General features: G+C 37.6%; 1 protein-coding gene across 1 annotated transcript; it reads right to left on the bottom strand.

Moving 5' to 3' along the window:
- Positions 1 to 16001, bottom strand: LOC103773212 (DNA topoisomerase 2-beta-like; the record flags this gene model as incomplete). Its single annotated transcript, XM_008940572.1, has 14 exons — positions 1 to 486; positions 700 to 797; positions 1748 to 1864; positions 6843 to 6953; positions 7271 to 7353; positions 7884 to 8091; positions 8894 to 9052; positions 10689 to 10833; positions 11187 to 11384; positions 12218 to 12301; positions 12431 to 12586; positions 13705 to 13796; positions 13939 to 14134; positions 15801 to 16001. Coding segments are annotated over 14 exons (2010 nt in total), but the record flags the coding sequence as incomplete, so codon positions are not given.
- Positions 16002 to 16362: the final 361 nt, after the last annotated feature.

The following is a 16362-nucleotide window of genomic DNA, read 5'->3' on the forward strand; positions in this document are numbered from 1 at the left end:
TAGTTTTCCATTTTTTAATGTTTAAACTTCATTTCAAAAAGCAGGTTTGCTGTCTGCAACCATGACAATTAAAATGTGCTTTAGCACAGCTGTCTAGAACATCTCTACAAGCCAGTCAGACAAATACATGACATTTCAATGAGTAAAAAAGAGCATAAAACTGTAGGTGTAAGAACAAAATGTTAAAATGCCTACACACAATAATAAAAACCATCAATTACATTATCACATAAAATAAGTCAAATGTACAAAAGTTTGCGACAGAAGGGACAAAAGGACAACACAAGATATTTGTTGGAAAACATTTGTGTGCTCTTTGGGCACTTAATTAAACATATCAAAATCATCATCTTCATCAGACTCTGCAAAATATTTAACTTCTTTTCTGGCCCGTCCCGTCCGTGGCTTTGGGGCAGTTTCGGAGGCAAAGCCCGACTGAAAGATTTCCACATCAGAATCCTGGTCAAAAGTGGCCTTCTTGAATTTCTTTAGAGAAGAAAAGACAAATCAGTTGCAGTGCTGCATACATTTTCCCTTTTAATACTCCAAATCGAGGAAGCCTTCTCGTAACATCTCATTTCTAAACACACCTAAGCGCCCAGTACCGTATTACCCACCTAAGCAGGAGCGTGTACCTTGTATGTGAAGTGATCCATTAGGTTCTTTTCACAAGGACAAGAAAGCATACATAGAACTGACCTTGCTTGGGGTTGATTTAGGTGTTTTCTTCCCAGGGTTGTATTCACCTTCATTTTCTGAGCTGGATGCTTTCCTTTTCTTTGCCCCTCTACCTTTTCCTAGGTAAGAGAATATGATTAAACTTTGGTTTTGTTTTGGGCTTCTGTTTGGTTTGTTTGGTTTTGGTTCGTTGGGTTTTTGTTGGGTTTTTTTGTTGGTTTGGTTTGGTTGGTTGTTTTGTTTGTTTTTTTTTTTTTTTTTAATAAACCCCTAGAGTTCAGCAAACTGAAAGAAACCTACTGAAATTACTTTAGTGTGTCTACATGTTGAAGTTCAAATTCAGTTTACAACTCAAGCTTTTTCACAGCAGCGGTAAAAGACAACATATTTCCCTCGGTTTTACATCTATACTTCTTCCAAAGTTACCATCCAGCCTAGCAATTCAAGCTGCTGGTTCAAAACAGAGGCAAAGTTCATTAGATCAATGACTTCAAAACTCCTGAAGTATTCCAAGTCCTCTGTCACCTTCTGTACTGATCACACAGCATTAATTCACCTTTATTGTTTAGTAGATTTATTTACTGTTAACCTCAGCTATCAACACTGGCACATCCTTTACAGCCTCCTCTGATGACACCACTTGGTGTGGTGTGTTATGAGTACTCTGACAATTGGGATACCAAAGGTTTGGTTTAAAAAGCCCGAAATTGCTATGTACTAGAATTACTACCAGAATTTTACTCTCTTGTAAAAGCTGAGATCAAAGAAATTCAGCAGTATGCAGTAGAACTGGTGAACAAAAAAAGAGGGGGGTTTGGAGCCATTAAATACATTCCCAACAGTGAAGGTCAGATAAAAAGTTCACATACTGTCCAGAGTAAGTCAGTAGTACCCTCTGCCACAGAAAAGGCTCATGGTTGAGTAGTCTACTAGTAATTAATTTACTAATAAATCAATGTGGGTTTAATCTCAGAGACACTAGCTCTGCTTCGTTATAAACGTGATTGTGAACCTGTGCTGCAAAGAGCCCAGAGAGGGGTGCTGAGCAGTCCAGCACCAGAACTCTTACCTTTGGGTGCTGCGGTCTTCTTTGGCATGCCGAATTCTGAATCTGAGTCAGAGTTGACAGTTTCCACCTTCTTGGCCTTGGGAGCTCTTTTAGGTTTAGGGGGCACATCTAGTTTTGCTGTTAGAAGTTAGAGGTACTAAATATGTTAAATTCATATATTGGTTAGAAGTATTAAACCTTATATTAGATATGCCAATTACAGCAGAAATGGCAGCTATTAAAACAAGATCAGCGGTTTTTGCACTTGGGGAAAACTCATCAGCTTTTATGCTAAAACTGCATGGAATGAAGAGGAGGTTTCCTCTGTCAAACTTTTGAGATGTATCAGTGTATTCAGTATGTTCCAGTGGTTCTGATGAAATATTTTTGCATCTTTTTGAGCACAAAACAGGTTGCCGGTAACTAAAGCAGCACCAGAAGTTCTCCAGGTTGGATACTTCAAGCACGTTTGGCTGCATTTGTGTTCACAGATACAGCTTGCTGCCTGTGGCACTTTGCCCTCTCAGTGGTACAGCCTACCCTGGGGCTGCTGCAGGGGCTGGAGAGACAGCACATCTGGCTCTGTGACATTGTCCTCTGTCAGCCTCAGTGAAAAGGAACTTCAGAAAAAGCAGAAAGGAGAGGCAGGGGACATATCTGTGGATTGCTTACAGCACTTCAATTACTGCTACACAACTTGCCTTGCCATCTTTAAAAGACAGTTATTGGTATGTTCACACAATGGGTGGCAAGGGATAAAATCAGAATGGTTTAGGTTAGAAAAGACCCTTAAGATCATGGGATGATGTGTTCTGTATGATTACAGACAGGTCACTCTTTTGCAGAAACCTCAGATATATTACTGACCTTCACTCCATCAGACACAAATACCTCAAAGATGATGAGACATGTAAAAACACTCCAGATACCAGGAATGTGGACATTTCTGAGAGCTCAGTCTTTCCATTACGGTATCACTATGGGAATGTGTTCAGATAACAAGGCAGCATCTCCACAGACTGTTTGGCTACGATACCTTAAACCTCTAACTTCTATCCACTGGAGAGTCACTGCAGAAGGACAGTTCTATCTTTCCAGCTTTTTGTGATAATACTTACTGGGCAGTCCCAAGTATCAGATCCTGACACTACAAAAAATAAAGCCTTTGGCAACATGGATGGGTCAAAAAAAGAATATTTTTTAAAAATGGCATTTGAAAGCAGCTTGAAGTAAGTCTCTCTAAGCATCTCAACTGGGAAAAAAAAGCTGTATTAGCATAGTAAAATAAGCCACAAAGACCTACCACTAAGTCTAGAAAAAGTACAGAGGGACTGAAAGCAGAAGGAATACTTTCTAGAAGCATCACCAAAAGTAGGTAGTTATCAGTAAAGGAAGGGGCAGCATTACCTGAAGGTACATGACTTTAGGTCCTAAAAGGCAGTGAAGTCCTTCATACAGGAGAAAGTTTCACCAGTGTAAGAAATACAGACTCTGGGGCAGGGAAGGGAAAGATTCAGAAGTTTCATCAACTGGAGGATGACAAGCAGAAATTACAACCAAGAGAATCTTCGTAGAAGGGATCCATTTTAGATCTAGGTGACATTCAACATCAGGAGCTGAGGCTTAGGTGTCCTCCTACAGGACTGTGTACATTTTGGCCAGGTAGTTGTGCTTTGCACAGCTCCTTGTGCTGCTAATGTGAAATCTGTGTACCAGACAGAAGCCAAATATGCTCCATTGACAAGTACTACCCAGCACATACACCATGAGATGTAGTGACCTTCAGCTGACCCAGAGTCTTTGAGTTTGTTAACTGTTTTGGACAAGGGGCAGACTTCTCAGTGACAATCAAGGGATTAGGGAGAAGGAAACAACTGGAGAAGGAAAGAGAAGTATGATACACTGCCACAAATGCTACACTTGCTCCTTCCTTGAAACAGAGCCTGTCATCACTGGTCAACTGTGAAGTCTGCCTGCAGATCACCAAGTCCAAAGTACAGTCACCCTCTTAATGTTATCTGGTAGCTCAAGTAATAGTGTCCATGGCTTCCAGAACATGCACCTCCCTCTGCACTAGCTCTAGTGGGATTCTGAACTGCTACCTCAGAGGACAGACGCAATGCCTGCTTAAGTGGGAAGAATCTCTGACAGCAAGTAGACTGCTTTCAGCTCAGCAAAGCTCTCCACAAGGTAGCATGACATGAAGTGGAAGTCTACAGTGGGGTCAACGTACACAGGCTCTCCAAGTTTTTGGTAGAAATTCCAGGAATGGTATCAGTCCTACAGCTGATGTGAAGGGTACATCTCACTGCTAGAATCTCAACAGCTGGCCAGCTGCTTGAAATCAAAGAATAAGAGTGATTTTCAGATTTCCCCTAGGTTTACATAAAGCACTAGAAGCCCAGGCCTCTCCAACAGTGCACGGGAAGCAAGCTCAGCAGTCTCTTGATCCTCTGTAGTGAATACCAGCAGTCAAGAGATTTCATCCCAAATTTATCAAAGTCCGAAAATAAGCTAAACTAGCACCTATTTCTTTTATTTCTTCTAATTGAGCAGGGAACGTGGCTGTACAGCTAATAAGACACAACACATGGTTCTTCAGTTTCAGGTTTCTATCCTTACAAATTCAAGCTCTGAAGTCACAGCAAAATCGAACAACTCTGGAACAATTATTTCAGCCACACCACAGGCATTCCCAGTGTGAGGGAGAGTGGATGGCATATTACAATACCAGAAAATAAGTTCTAAAGGGACTGCTGATACAGGGCATGAAGATAGACTTAGAATGAAGGAGACTACTGGAAGGATACCAGATGACCAATGAACTAAGCGTGCTAGGTTATCACTGTACTGTCAAACTGTGGTCATGTCTAACCTAGCCAAAGGAGAAGAGATGAAAACTGGTGAAAGCAACCTGCCATATTTTCATGCACTGAGAGAGAGACTGTGTCCCTAAGGCTACTCTGAAAGCAAAAATTTAACTTTTGCTTGAAGAAGAACCTGTTTATACCCTAGTTTGTGAGCGTAAAGGTTAATCAGAAACTCAGAAACAGATCACAGCTGTATTTTAAGGTTTCAAGTTAGGTTAATGACAATTCATCACATCCAGACCTTCAAAAAAGAGAGGGAGAAATGAGATTGAATGTTAAATTGCATCCATGCCTATCTACTGCATACACAGTTCTCTCTCCCATTTACTGCAGTACAGGTTTAACATAAAAGGCTATTCAGCTAGAGAACAGCTATTTCTGTAAACAACCTTCATTTGCTGTGTTATGGAACTTCACTACCTGAAAGCGCTTGAGAAGCATTCAGACATTTGCCAGTTCAAGCTGTTTACAAATCAGATTAGACACAATGCAGCAAGAAAGAGATTACAGATAGGGAAGCACTGAGGGTGAGGATGAAAAGACGCTGCAGTTCACTGCTACCTGACACAAGATTATTTTTTTCCCCATTTTTAAAAGAGTTAGATAAATACTGCAACTGGCTGCTTTCTTGCCGATTTCCTTGACATACCTTTTTTTTTTTTTTTAAGAATAAATAAATTTTAAGTTCATCTGCAAGTTGGTCAAAAGAAATTTTAAAAACCAGAGGTCACAGTATCACAAGAACAAATAAATCTTTTGGATGATAGAAGACTGAGCAGCAAGAAAAAAGGGAATTATCCAAAAAACATACAGGAAGAAAGGCAGAAATCTGAAAGCAACAAAATGCCCAGTCTTATCAAGCATTAGGAATTGTATTTTATAACTTATTTAAACTACTACTAGGTAAGAAAAAAACCCATTATTTTCATCATTAATTATGGCAAGTGTCTAGCAATCTTTAGCACACATTCAGAAGCAGGTGCAAGTCTTTTTCTTAGAAATAACACTAACAACCAGTAAATCAATATTGCCCATGGTAGACAGAGCCAAAAACCTTATTCCTACAAATACCCAAGGACAACCACAGAAACAAATCCAAATAATAAACACACTCTTCTTGGAATTGTCCTTAATTCCACAATGTAAGATCCTGCAAGATGCCAGTTCTAAAAAGCCTAATTAATAATCAAAAGAATTTATGCCACTGAAGTTTGAGGAGAGCCTTTTGTTCTCCATTTCAAGAAATAAAACAACTGTGCGAGGTGGGACATGCTGTGATAGCCTCCAATGCTGGTTTTGGCTGGGATAGTGTTTTTTTTTTTCTCTTCACGGTAGCTGTCATGGGGTGATACTTTGGATTTGTGCTGAAACAGTGTTGGTAATACAGGGATGCTTTCATCATTGCTGAGCAGTACTTGCACAGAGTCCAGGCCTTTTCTGCTTCCCACCCAACCAGCAAGCAGGCTGGGGGTGCACACAAAGCTGGGAGGGGGCATTCCACACCTTATGACACTGTGCTCAGCCTATAAAGCTGGAGCAAGATGAAGGAAGGGGGTGACATTTGGAGTTACGGCATTTGTCTTCCCAAATAACCATTACACTGTGACAGAGCCCTGCTGCCCTGGAGATGGCTGAACCCCTGCCTGCTGATGGGAAGGGTGAATGGATTCCTTGGTTTGCTTTGCTTGCAGGCGTGGCTTTTGCTTTAACTGTTACTCTGTCTTTATCTCAACCCACAAGTTTCCTCACTTCTACCCTTCTGATTCTCTCCCCATCCCACTGAGGACAAGTGAGCGAGCAGCTGTGTGGTGTTTAGTTGCTGGCTGGTGTTAAAGCATGACATCCACTTAGGTCATAAATATTTCTTGGGGATACCTCCTTTGTACTTGTTCTCCTTCCTTTTAAAGTAAATAAGTTAGATACACTATAGAAGACTATCTTCTGCTCCAAGGTCATCTTGTTGCACTTATTCCCTCAGGGTAAAAACCTCCCATTAGTTAAACCAATCAAAGGCTGCACACCAGCTCCAGAGGTAGCAAGTACTAAGTTTTGACACTACAGCAGTCAGTGGAAATGAAATAATATCATTAAGGAGCTGGAAAGCGGTTCACATCTTATGCTGAATTTCACCAAGTTCAAAATAAATGAATGCAGTTCCCACCCTGAAGATGTGAAGAGACAATGTAAAGGTGGAGGAGATGAGTTCTAAATAAATGGATTGGCTTACAGGACAATCCTATACATACCCTTTTTAGCAGCTACTGTTTTACTTGGAATTTTCTCTGTCTGTTTTGGGGCAAAAGATGATGAAAAAACAGGAGCAGAATCCTCTTCATCACTGTCCAATTTTGTTGTATCTGCAATCACAGAATGCATTAAGAATAAGATCCAGTTAATTCACCACATATTTTAAATCATCAGTATTAGCTACAGTCAAATTTAATTTTAAGAAAGTGTTTCTAATACTAGGGCAAGGCTGTGGATGTGCTGTGACTTACTTATCTATGACAGAAGCTTTGTTCCTCTATGGGCCAGAACCTCCTTCCCCTTTCTTTATAAATCTAGACATCTTTCTTCTACAACAACTGGATGAAGTTTGTGTACATCACAACCCCCTTGATCTATTCCATAACACTTGCTATAAGATTAAACAGATCAGTGAAAACAAGCTCACCATCATCCATCTTCTGAGAGTACGATGGAAAAGAGAAGATGTTCCCAAAATCTTGATTTTTCTTGTCTTGAGACATTTTTCTACTTCCAAACAGGAAAAATAAATTTTGTGAGTTTCATTAACTACATACTGAAGTATGTAGACATTATAACATCCATATGAGATTAAATTCCTGTTTTAGCACTACAAAGCATTTCTAGCATTTTTGTATATGCCTGCAGCAGTCAAACCCCTAAAATTCCCATTCAGCCATGAACTTCAAGCAATCAAAGTTAACAGAATTACATTTTTTTCAATACTTCTGTATACCAGACTGGCACAAGATGGAACACTGAGTATCCTATAAAATGCAGTTTAACAGATGATATTACTGACAGTCTACCATAATTTGGTAAGTCATGTTTACCTCTGTATGGGTCAATTGCAAGGCTGAGGTAACAGCCTTACACGCTGTTATATCCTATAGACTTTAATTTCTCTCCAGAAAAGTAAATTTTATTTAACATGGTACATACAGAGTAATAACAGGTTGATGTTTCTCAGTTTTGTTCAGAGACTTCTGCATTCAAAAAAATCTATTAGTAAAGAAATACTGTTGAGTTACAGCACTTACTCTGGAGATGGCTTCGATTTGGCTGGGGAGAAGTCATACTCATCTTTTTCTAAACTGTCTGAGGGAACAAACTCATCCTCTCTGTCATTTGTAACTGGAGAGGCTTTTACTTTGAGCTCATCCAAATCATTATTATTGTTGGCATCATCATCATCGTCAGCATCATCTTCTTCTTCTGAGAAGTCAAAAGTATACTTGGGCCTCTCAGCTAAAAAAATAACATATACACACATTTCAAGATAGTTGTTTATGTTAATACATAAATAAATTAAAGTGGAAGTTCCTAAACAATCCCTGCCTCAGAGTATACAAGAGAAAGTACTGGGAGAGAATAAACTTTTTGGACACTTGAAGAATACAGGGACATAATTTAAAGTGTTACCAAATTATCTAACACCATTTGTGGCTTGCTCAGATACCTTCAGCTAACAGCATTATGTAGACATCACTGTGGAAGTAGTTATAAGGAATGAGAATCTTTGAGTCTATCATTTAAACATTCTTCCTAATCGAGTGCTTGAAAAATAGATCAACAATTTTCCAGAAAAATCTGTGTGTTTTTCTCAAACTAGTAAACATTTATATATTTTCCAAACTTTCAGTGACTGATTTTTTTGCTTTTCATGGACTGTTCAGATTTTTTTGGATAAATTTTTACTAGTCATTTTGGCTTTGGTGCTTTATTTGGCAGTATAATTGCATTAGATTAATTTTTTTGTTTGTAATGGTATTATCTTGTCTATTTTTTGTATAATTCACTAGTTTTGTGAGTAAATACTACTCCAGTATGTAGAATAAGGGCAAAGGTTTCTGGACAAACTCTTTCATATCAACTCTTAAGCTCCTTGTCTTGACAGGAAGAGTTTTTCACTAACTGCACAATGAGGAAAATTTAATGTAAGCTATTTCTAGGAGATCAAATCCTAAAGGCACGCTACAATCAAAAGTAAAATGTACGTTTGTAGTTAAAACTTTCAGTCACAATGCACAATCCACAAAAGCTCGGGTACCTGCAGCTCTCCTAAGCAGAGAATCTCTTGGAATAATCACAGGCTCATTCTCTTCCAAATCACTTTCAGACTTGGACTCATCATCTGACCACGGGTTTCGTTTCTTCACTTTTTTCGCACCGGATTTTGTAGATGATGGCGTTCTTCTTACCCTAGTACCTGCCACAAGTTAAAGCATTTACTACAGTCAGGGTAAAAAATATTTTCATCTTTCCTTAGGATGCATAAATTCAGCATAAATTTTTATCTTTAAAAGTTCTCCTTTAAAAGTTGTAAATAGTCTTCTCTTTCATGAAGAAAAATTTAATCTGATGAAATGATTTCACACAGAACTTGACCTGTTGCTGCCAAGCAAATTTGGTTTGTGACTGAAAAAACATAAAAGTCTCTAATTTGAAGTTTTAGCTCACTCCTCTGCAGTCATACTTCCTTTTTTATTTTTTAATTTTTTTTTTTTTTTTTTTTTTAAGGGTGCTGGGCTTGTCCAGGAAAAGAGTAAGCGGTTTTCCATTATCAGGGAACATGTTCAGGAACAGTTATTGAAAAATCCAATTAATATGGGAAGCAGAAGATACCTTATTGGGGGGTAACAACAAGGTCAGTCAATTGCAGGGCAAGTTCAGGTCAAGCTCGGCTAATTGGCTCTGGCTCAACACTGACTAGGGGAGATGTGAGCTGCATGTAGACAACTCAGTCATAAATGTATTCAATCTACTCAAACTGGATAAAACCCGGAATAATTAAAAGCAGATCATATCTCAGAATAAGTATTTGCATAACCATTTGTTATTGCTTTAAAAAAAAAAAAAGCCAAACAAACACAAACCCTCATACTTAAACCTACTCTTTTGCCTTTAGCTCTCTTTTTTGTTGCTGTCCTCCATTACTATGTATTTCTCAAAACAGTAATGACAAATTCCTACTAAGAGAGGAAAAAGGAATGTTAACACAGACATTGGTTAGTCTGCCAAGCCATAATGTGTAACTTTTAAAAGCATGACTGAATATACCAATAGGAAAATATATCTATTTAATCAAGCTTTACAGTCTGTACTATTACTCAGAGTTAAGGCAAGTGCCATGTCCTTCAGCGTCAGACAGCATGAAAACTAGAAATTTCAGTTTGCACAGAATTAGTCTAATTATGTAAAAATGATCTATTTCTCTACTCATAAATTCAAAGATTTAGACCCCCTCAAAAAATAACAAATGTAGAAAATGTAAGACCCACCACCCCACCAAAAACAGCTTACATAAAAGAAATTTCAGCAGAGTACTTCAAGGGTTTCTTCCCATCTCTTTAGGGAAGAAAATGAGATGAATTTATTATTGTGACGTATTTCCCATCTCAGTATGTGTTACAAATATATTTAATACCCCAGCAGTATACACACCTAAGGATAACTGTGGCTGCACAAGGATCATGGAAGGACTCAGACCTACTCAAGGAGGTCCAGAGGAGGGCCATGAAGATAATGAGGGGGCTGGCACAACACCCCTATGAGAGGACAGGCTGAGGGAGTTGGGGTTGTTCAGCCTGGAGAAGAGAAGGCTGCGGGGAGACCTTATTGCAGCCTTGCAGGATCTGAACGGGGCCTCCAAGAAAGCTGGAGAGGGACTTTTTACAAGGGCTTGTAGTGATAGGACGCCCTGGAAGCTTTCAAGGCCAGGCTGGATGAGGCTTTGAGCAACACTGCCTAGTAGAAGATGTCCCTGACCATGGCAGGCAAGATGGAACTAGATGATCTTTAAGGTTCCCTCCAGCCCAAACCATTCTATGATTCTATGATCTTACCAGGCTCCTTCTTCTCTCTCTTAGGTTTAGGGGTTTTAGCTGCTGTGGCTGATGTATTCAGTGGGTCATCCCCACCACCCTCAGCTGGCACACCACCAAATTCTTCATCAAATTCCATCTTTACTGCTAGAGAATCAGTTTCACCCTAAAAATATAAAAAAGTTGAGCAAAATAAAACACATTACACCTTTATATTATAAGATAGAACTGGAATATTTTTTTAGCAGATAATAAATCAAAGTAGAATAGTATACTGGCATTTGTTGAAGAGTCTTGGAAAAGAAGAAATCTCAATAAAACCAATATGAACAATAAGTAGTCATAAGAGGCTAGCAAATGTAAACAAAATCCAGTATTAACTTCTTCTTGCATTCGGTCAGCAAAACAAATATATTAATGTAGACATTAATGAGATCTAGTGGTTTTATGATACCAGAGCAGAAAAATATAGTAGTTAAAATAAGAAGTAATCTAGCTACGGGATTAGTTTTGATTTACCTTTTTCTTTTTCAGCAATTTCCTGCTGGCATCAGCTTTCATGGCAGATGTAATCTGTGGAACTATTCTTCTACCAAATGGTGATGGCATGGTTTCTTCCAATTGAAGTTTCTTCACCTTGGGTTTACCAACTTTGCCTTTTATGGGTTTGCCAACCATGCCAGCCAAAACATCTTCTCTCTCCTGTGCTTCTACTTTCTAACAAACAAGGAGGGGTGGGGTGAGAGGCACATATTCTTTTTTAATGAGGACAAGGTGGAACATGGTCATTATTTAAGATTCATCTCATTTTAACATGGAGCATAAGACCTCCCTCAATTCTCACTTGAATTGTAAGACAAATTCCAGTAATGGAAAACCAACCACTTAATTTTGGTAAATTCTTCATTACCCTGTAACAGTTAAAAACTACACTTTATTCAAGATTAAATATGAACTTTTGGACATTGCTAGACAGGGAAAAAAAAAAAAAATCTTTCTTTTATGAAGTTTCTGTCTCCCAGGTATGTGCCTGGGTACTCAGGTAACTTTTCAGTATTTACTTCAAGCAGCTAGTTTCTAGATTAATTTTTAAGGCACATTTTCCATTCCTTTAATAAGTCTTTTTCACAGTATGAACATATAGCTGAAATACAGACACTTGAGCAGGACACTTCTGATTGCAACTGTACCACAAACACACAGAGAAATAAAACAAAGGTCTTTTTTGTACTATTCTCTGTTGCTTCAAAAGACTACCTCAGCCCTTTTCAGGCAACACTGAAAGCTCAGCAAGTTATCCACCAACTTCCTCCAGAGTTACTGAAGAGGCAAAGTATACATTGTACAGATACAAGAGACAATCCCTGAGGAACACAATTAGGAACGTAAATACCCAATATTGATTTCCCATTTAACACTACATTTGGAGGTATATCTGCTCATAATCCAAACTGTGGTGTTTTTCATTAATTTTTGCTTAAATGTAAGTACTTTTAATTAGATTAATTTAAATTTAATATTTTTATAAAGATATGTAAAATAAAACATACTTCAAGCTCTTCAACAAAGGCTGCTAAATCTTCTTTCCAGAGATCTGAAGGAGATTTCCTTTTAAGGTCGTTTAGTTCTCTCTCCTAAAACACAAAAGTGTTATGTAGAATTCAAATTGCAAATCCACAGCTGAAGTAAAACTGAACATTCACAACTAGACACATCAGTAATTACTGTATCATTTCAGAACATGCTTTGCATGTTGTACCAACCTTTGAGTCTCTCTGCTTAATTAACTCTTCTACTTTCTCTTTCGTGAGTGACCAAAGAGACATGTTTAAGATATAGTTAAAGTCAGGGCCAGAAGTTGAGCCAGAAGCAGAGGAAGCATCATCATTCTGGTTCTGTGAGTCCTCCTCTTCCGCTGCCTGAAGTGAAATATTCACAGTTACAAGTATGAATAACTTCAGCTCTACACATGAACACAGCCCCAAAGCACCATCAGAGGGTAGTAAGGTATGGCCCCATAGATTCAATTACCTTAATATTTTTCTGGACCTTTACAGAAGGCCATGTTCCAACTTTCAACAGTTGGATTATTTAATAATTTGCTCTAAGAAAACGAATCTGAACTTGATGCTAGCCATATGCCTTGTATGCTGTGGGCTACAGATGCTGGTACTGTCCTAGCTACCTCACACTGTTGAGACCTGTTCCCTTGGGATTTTCACATGTATCTGTTTCTTGAGAAATGAGCATAGTCTTTCGGATAAAAACTGCTCTCAAAGTCCTGAATGTACAAACTCTGGCTTGGAAGCAAATCAGAATTTCTCATAATAATAGTTTTGTTATAAAACACAACACAATCGATTTACGATACAGTAGTAAAAAAAAGGCAAAGCAAATAAAATGAGAAATGAAAGCAAATAGTAAAATTTGAAGTTGCTTTCAAAGTAGTTTCAGGTTCCCACAGTAAAGCATCAAATTAAACTTGTCACGTATCTGTTCTGGAACAATAAAAAAACCTCTTAAGTTTTAAAAACAGTAGAAATAAATATAGGCCAAAGTCAAATTTACTAAATAAATTCAAAAGTCATAGCTTTATGATATTCATGTTTCATTAGAGAAAACTGATTAATAAGTTATATATAAATAATTACATATTGCAATCATATGAAAAATAAATAAGAGCAAAATCAGTTATATGTGTGGGGTTTTTTTATTTATCAGCCAGTCAAAAATCAAGTTGGTAGTTTTGAGTTGGGTACATTAAGAAATTCAGTCCTCTGTATTCTCATTTTCAGACTTGCATTATCTAGTTTTCTTCTAAAAATTATCAGTATGCAATACCAGTATTATGTGACAATAGTTTTGAACAAGTTTAATACAATTTTTAAAATGGAAGCCAATAGGGAGTAACGAATAATCTTTATTAAAGTGTCATGTGTGTTATAAATTAGAGTACTAGAAAACAAATCTTTGAATAAACTAATATAATTTATAACAGTAACAGCATCAAATATATTCAGAGATTTCATATTATTACCTTTTCCTGTGCTTCTTTCCAGGCTTTTACTGGGTCAGATTCATAACCTCTCTGGACCAACATTTGAATCAAATCTTTTTTTGATCTGTTCTCTGCAAGACACATAGATAACCCAGATGAGGGGGAAAATCAGTGTCATGAAAACAGACGTCTCACACACAGCACCTTCTACTGTGTTTAACTGATTTCCAGATTTCCCCCCGCTGTTACCCATTCTAATTTACATTCACTCACCTATAGTAATTTTTCCTTGTATCTTCTCTAGGATGAAACGAGCTTGATTGTTAAGCTTGGTAGATTCTGCACCCAGCATTCCCACAAGCCATTCCTTGCGTAAGCTATAGTAATGTAGCCGTAAATCAAAGAACTCCTTCAGGATGTCTTGCACAGTTTCATATTTCTTTAAACATCCCATATGATCAAATAGCACCTATAAAATACACAAGGTTCTTCTTGAGAGACACTGTGTAACTCAAACTTTGTTAACCTTTGTGTACAACAGTTTCTGGTGCACATATACACAGGCCATGCAAAAAGTGCTGTTTCGAAGACTGAACTCAAACCTTACTATGGAACTACACAGCAAATAGCTGGATAGATTATTTTTAATCACAAGTAGATTTAAGATGAGATTTACGGTAAACACATTCAAACAGGGAGACAGCTATATAGAAAAATATGCCCGAATTCAGTTGAATTTTATCTAAACATTAAAGTATAAGTTCAGTAGTACCTGATGATTCACGGGTATTTAACATAAGAGTTGAAAAGTATCTTTAATAACCTTTCAGTTCAGCTGTGGTATCTTGCCACTTTTCAGCTGTGAAAATTGCCATCCTTCAAGTTCAAGCACAAAGTAAGAAATTGTTTTTACATCCCAGGTGGAATCAATCCTTCCTGAATTCTGGTATCTCCAGTTTAGGCATTTATAGGTGAACTAGTCTCACTATGTGCCTTCTATAGCCAACTGACATAACTAAGCCTCTCTAGAGGGCAGTTCATCTAAAATACCTAACTGGGGTGTTGAGTAAACAATAGGTAGCTCACCTAACTTTTTAAAATGCTTACAACAGGACAAATTCATTCCCACACACACAGAAAACAGCCCTTACTATTTATTGCAGTAGGCATAAAACACAGGATTAAGCTGCAAAACATTTTGTAATCTGCTAAATGCTAATTTGAAGACAGATTCTCACAGGTGTTCATATGTTTCTTTAAACCTGTCAGAAACACAATCACCTTGATTTGGCAGATTCGCTTTTCAAGCATAATGTACAAAATAGGCTGAGCAAGGTTTTCTCCTCTCGCAATTCTATGGTCTTTAATTTTCTTTTAACCCATTTTCACATAGCTTTCAATTTATACAATAATAGTAACAGTAATGGTATTTTTGCTTTGTGACAATATCTGAAAGTAGTATCTGCCATAAAAAAGATAACAGAACTGTTTTTACAGTCTCTGTAAAGACAGGTTGTTTGGAAATGTTCTGGCAGAAATTATCTTACAATTCAAATCCTTCCCATCGTACACATAGACCTGTATATTTACCCATATTCTTACTCCTAGCTTGCTACAAGCACAATAAACCATATGAGTGATTTACATCACTGTTACATCTTCAGTAGCTTAAGGATAGTGCTTTCTACACCTTACAACCTGAAGTGGGATTTATGCTAGTGGAAAAATTGGATCATTTAACTCCTATTAGAGGAGCAACAGTCTTGCATAAAGTGCAATTTTGAAAATGTAACATCTCAAGTTTAAAACTCAAATCTAATTATCATATGGCAGAAAGTTATTTGTACAATCTCCTTTACCGTAAGCATTTTTGGTTAGCTGCACAGGAAATTTTCAGTTACAGGAAACTAAACATCCAGAGCCTGTCTAATTTGGTTTGAAAGATTCATCAGGACTAAAATGGATTTGCTGATCCATACTGACTTAATATTTATCATCGCTGCAATTTGCTACTGTTCAAACAATGTCAAATACACAATACGCTGTTCAATTCCAAGTACCAAAGTACACTACAAAACCACCTGCATTTACAACAACAACAGTAAGGATTCAATAGCCAAACGTGAAAAAGTTACCATAGAATTACAAGTAAGACTTGTCTGAAGCTTAAAGACTTTGTGCAATCCAGCAGCTTCTGCCTGTGCAAGTTTTTCTTCCGTCATCTTCACAACAAATTTCACAGTGGTATCAGTGTGGTACTCCTTATAGTCAGAAATCAATGCTGGAGTTTTTTCAGTCCCATTCAACATAGGTTCTAGAACCTGTTCTTTGTACACCTATTTAAAATAAGGTAGCAAAAGACAGAAACACTTCTTAAAATCCCTAATTCCTTAAAACAACTGGACAACGTAAGTTTTCAAATCTTTCTGCATAATGTATGATGCCAGTTATGATTTAGAGAACCAGTATAACCTGCAAAACACAGGCCAAGACTAGCACAAACATAAGAAGCATCTAACAAAGACAGAAAAGTCTACTCAACAGAAAAAGGGGATTAAATATTAATTCATACAGGTATTCTTTGCAGTATGGACAGTAGATGGCACAAGTATAAAACCACCTTCCACAAAGACACACAACAATGAAACCACATTCCCTTCCATGTACGTACAATCATCAGAAATTGTGTTAAAACTG

This window comes from Merops nubicus, unplaced genomic scaffold (assembly GCF_000691845.1).
Source record: "Merops nubicus isolate BGI_N331 unplaced genomic scaffold, ASM69184v1 scaffold26895, whole genome shotgun sequence".
Lineage (NCBI taxonomy): Eukaryota > Metazoa > Chordata > Aves > Coraciiformes > Meropidae > Merops > Merops nubicus.